At 64.4% G+C, this 593-nt stretch overlaps 1 protein-coding gene across 1 annotated transcript in view; it reads right to left on the reverse strand.

The window, feature by feature from the left end:
* Positions 1 to 230: 230 nt before the first annotated feature.
* Positions 231 to 593, reverse strand: part of BAIAP2 (BAR/IMD domain containing adaptor protein 2) — a 71,620-nt gene continuing 71,257 nt past the window's right edge. The window contains exon 13 of the mRNA XM_035899190.1: positions 231 to 300. Within this exon, the coding sequence (XP_035755083.1) occupies positions 231 to 300 (70 nt within the window). The remainder of the gene's footprint in view (positions 301 to 593) is intronic.

Here is a 593-nt window from a genome sequence, read left to right on the forward strand (position 1 = left end):
TGGGCAAAGCACAGGCTATGTGGCAGCAGCTTAACCCTCGGCCACCGGGAGGAATAAGCTGGGTCTAGAGAAGAGAGAACTTAGGGCACTAGCTTTAGCCTTTGGCTTTCAAAGCAGCTGGATTAAATAAACTCTGCCTAAAAATGAAGTCCTGGGAAGCCGGACATGCAGCGGCGAGGAGGAGGTGGCGGCAAGTGCCGCGCGGCACGGCGGGCGCCAGCGCTCCCAGATCAGCTGATGAGCGGAGCCGAGCGGTCGTTCGTCACCGTTGGCTTCAGCTGGACGTTGGCAAAGGGGTTTCTGCAGAGAAAGAGGAAGGCAGAGTTTAGCAGGAGGGATGGCGGCGGCGAGGACGGGGCCCCGGCACAGTGAGCCGCAACCTGGCGAGACCCCGAAAAGCTTTTGCTGCGGAGCCAGGCGGCTCCGCTCGCTGCGGGCACGCTTCGGGGCTGAGCCCGAGCCCCGGCCGGGCTGCTGTCAGCCTGGAGCCGCTATCCCTGCCCAGGGTCAGCACCATTTGGGAAGGGGGCACGCTGGAGCTGCTCTGCCCTGCCGAGCCCTCGGCCGAGCTGTGCCCAGGCCCCTGCCTGCTC

This window comes from Egretta garzetta, unplaced genomic scaffold (assembly GCF_000687185.1).
Source record: "Egretta garzetta isolate BGI_Z169 unplaced genomic scaffold, ASM68718v1 scaffold131, whole genome shotgun sequence".
NCBI lineage: Eukaryota > Metazoa > Chordata > Aves > Pelecaniformes > Ardeidae > Egretta > Egretta garzetta.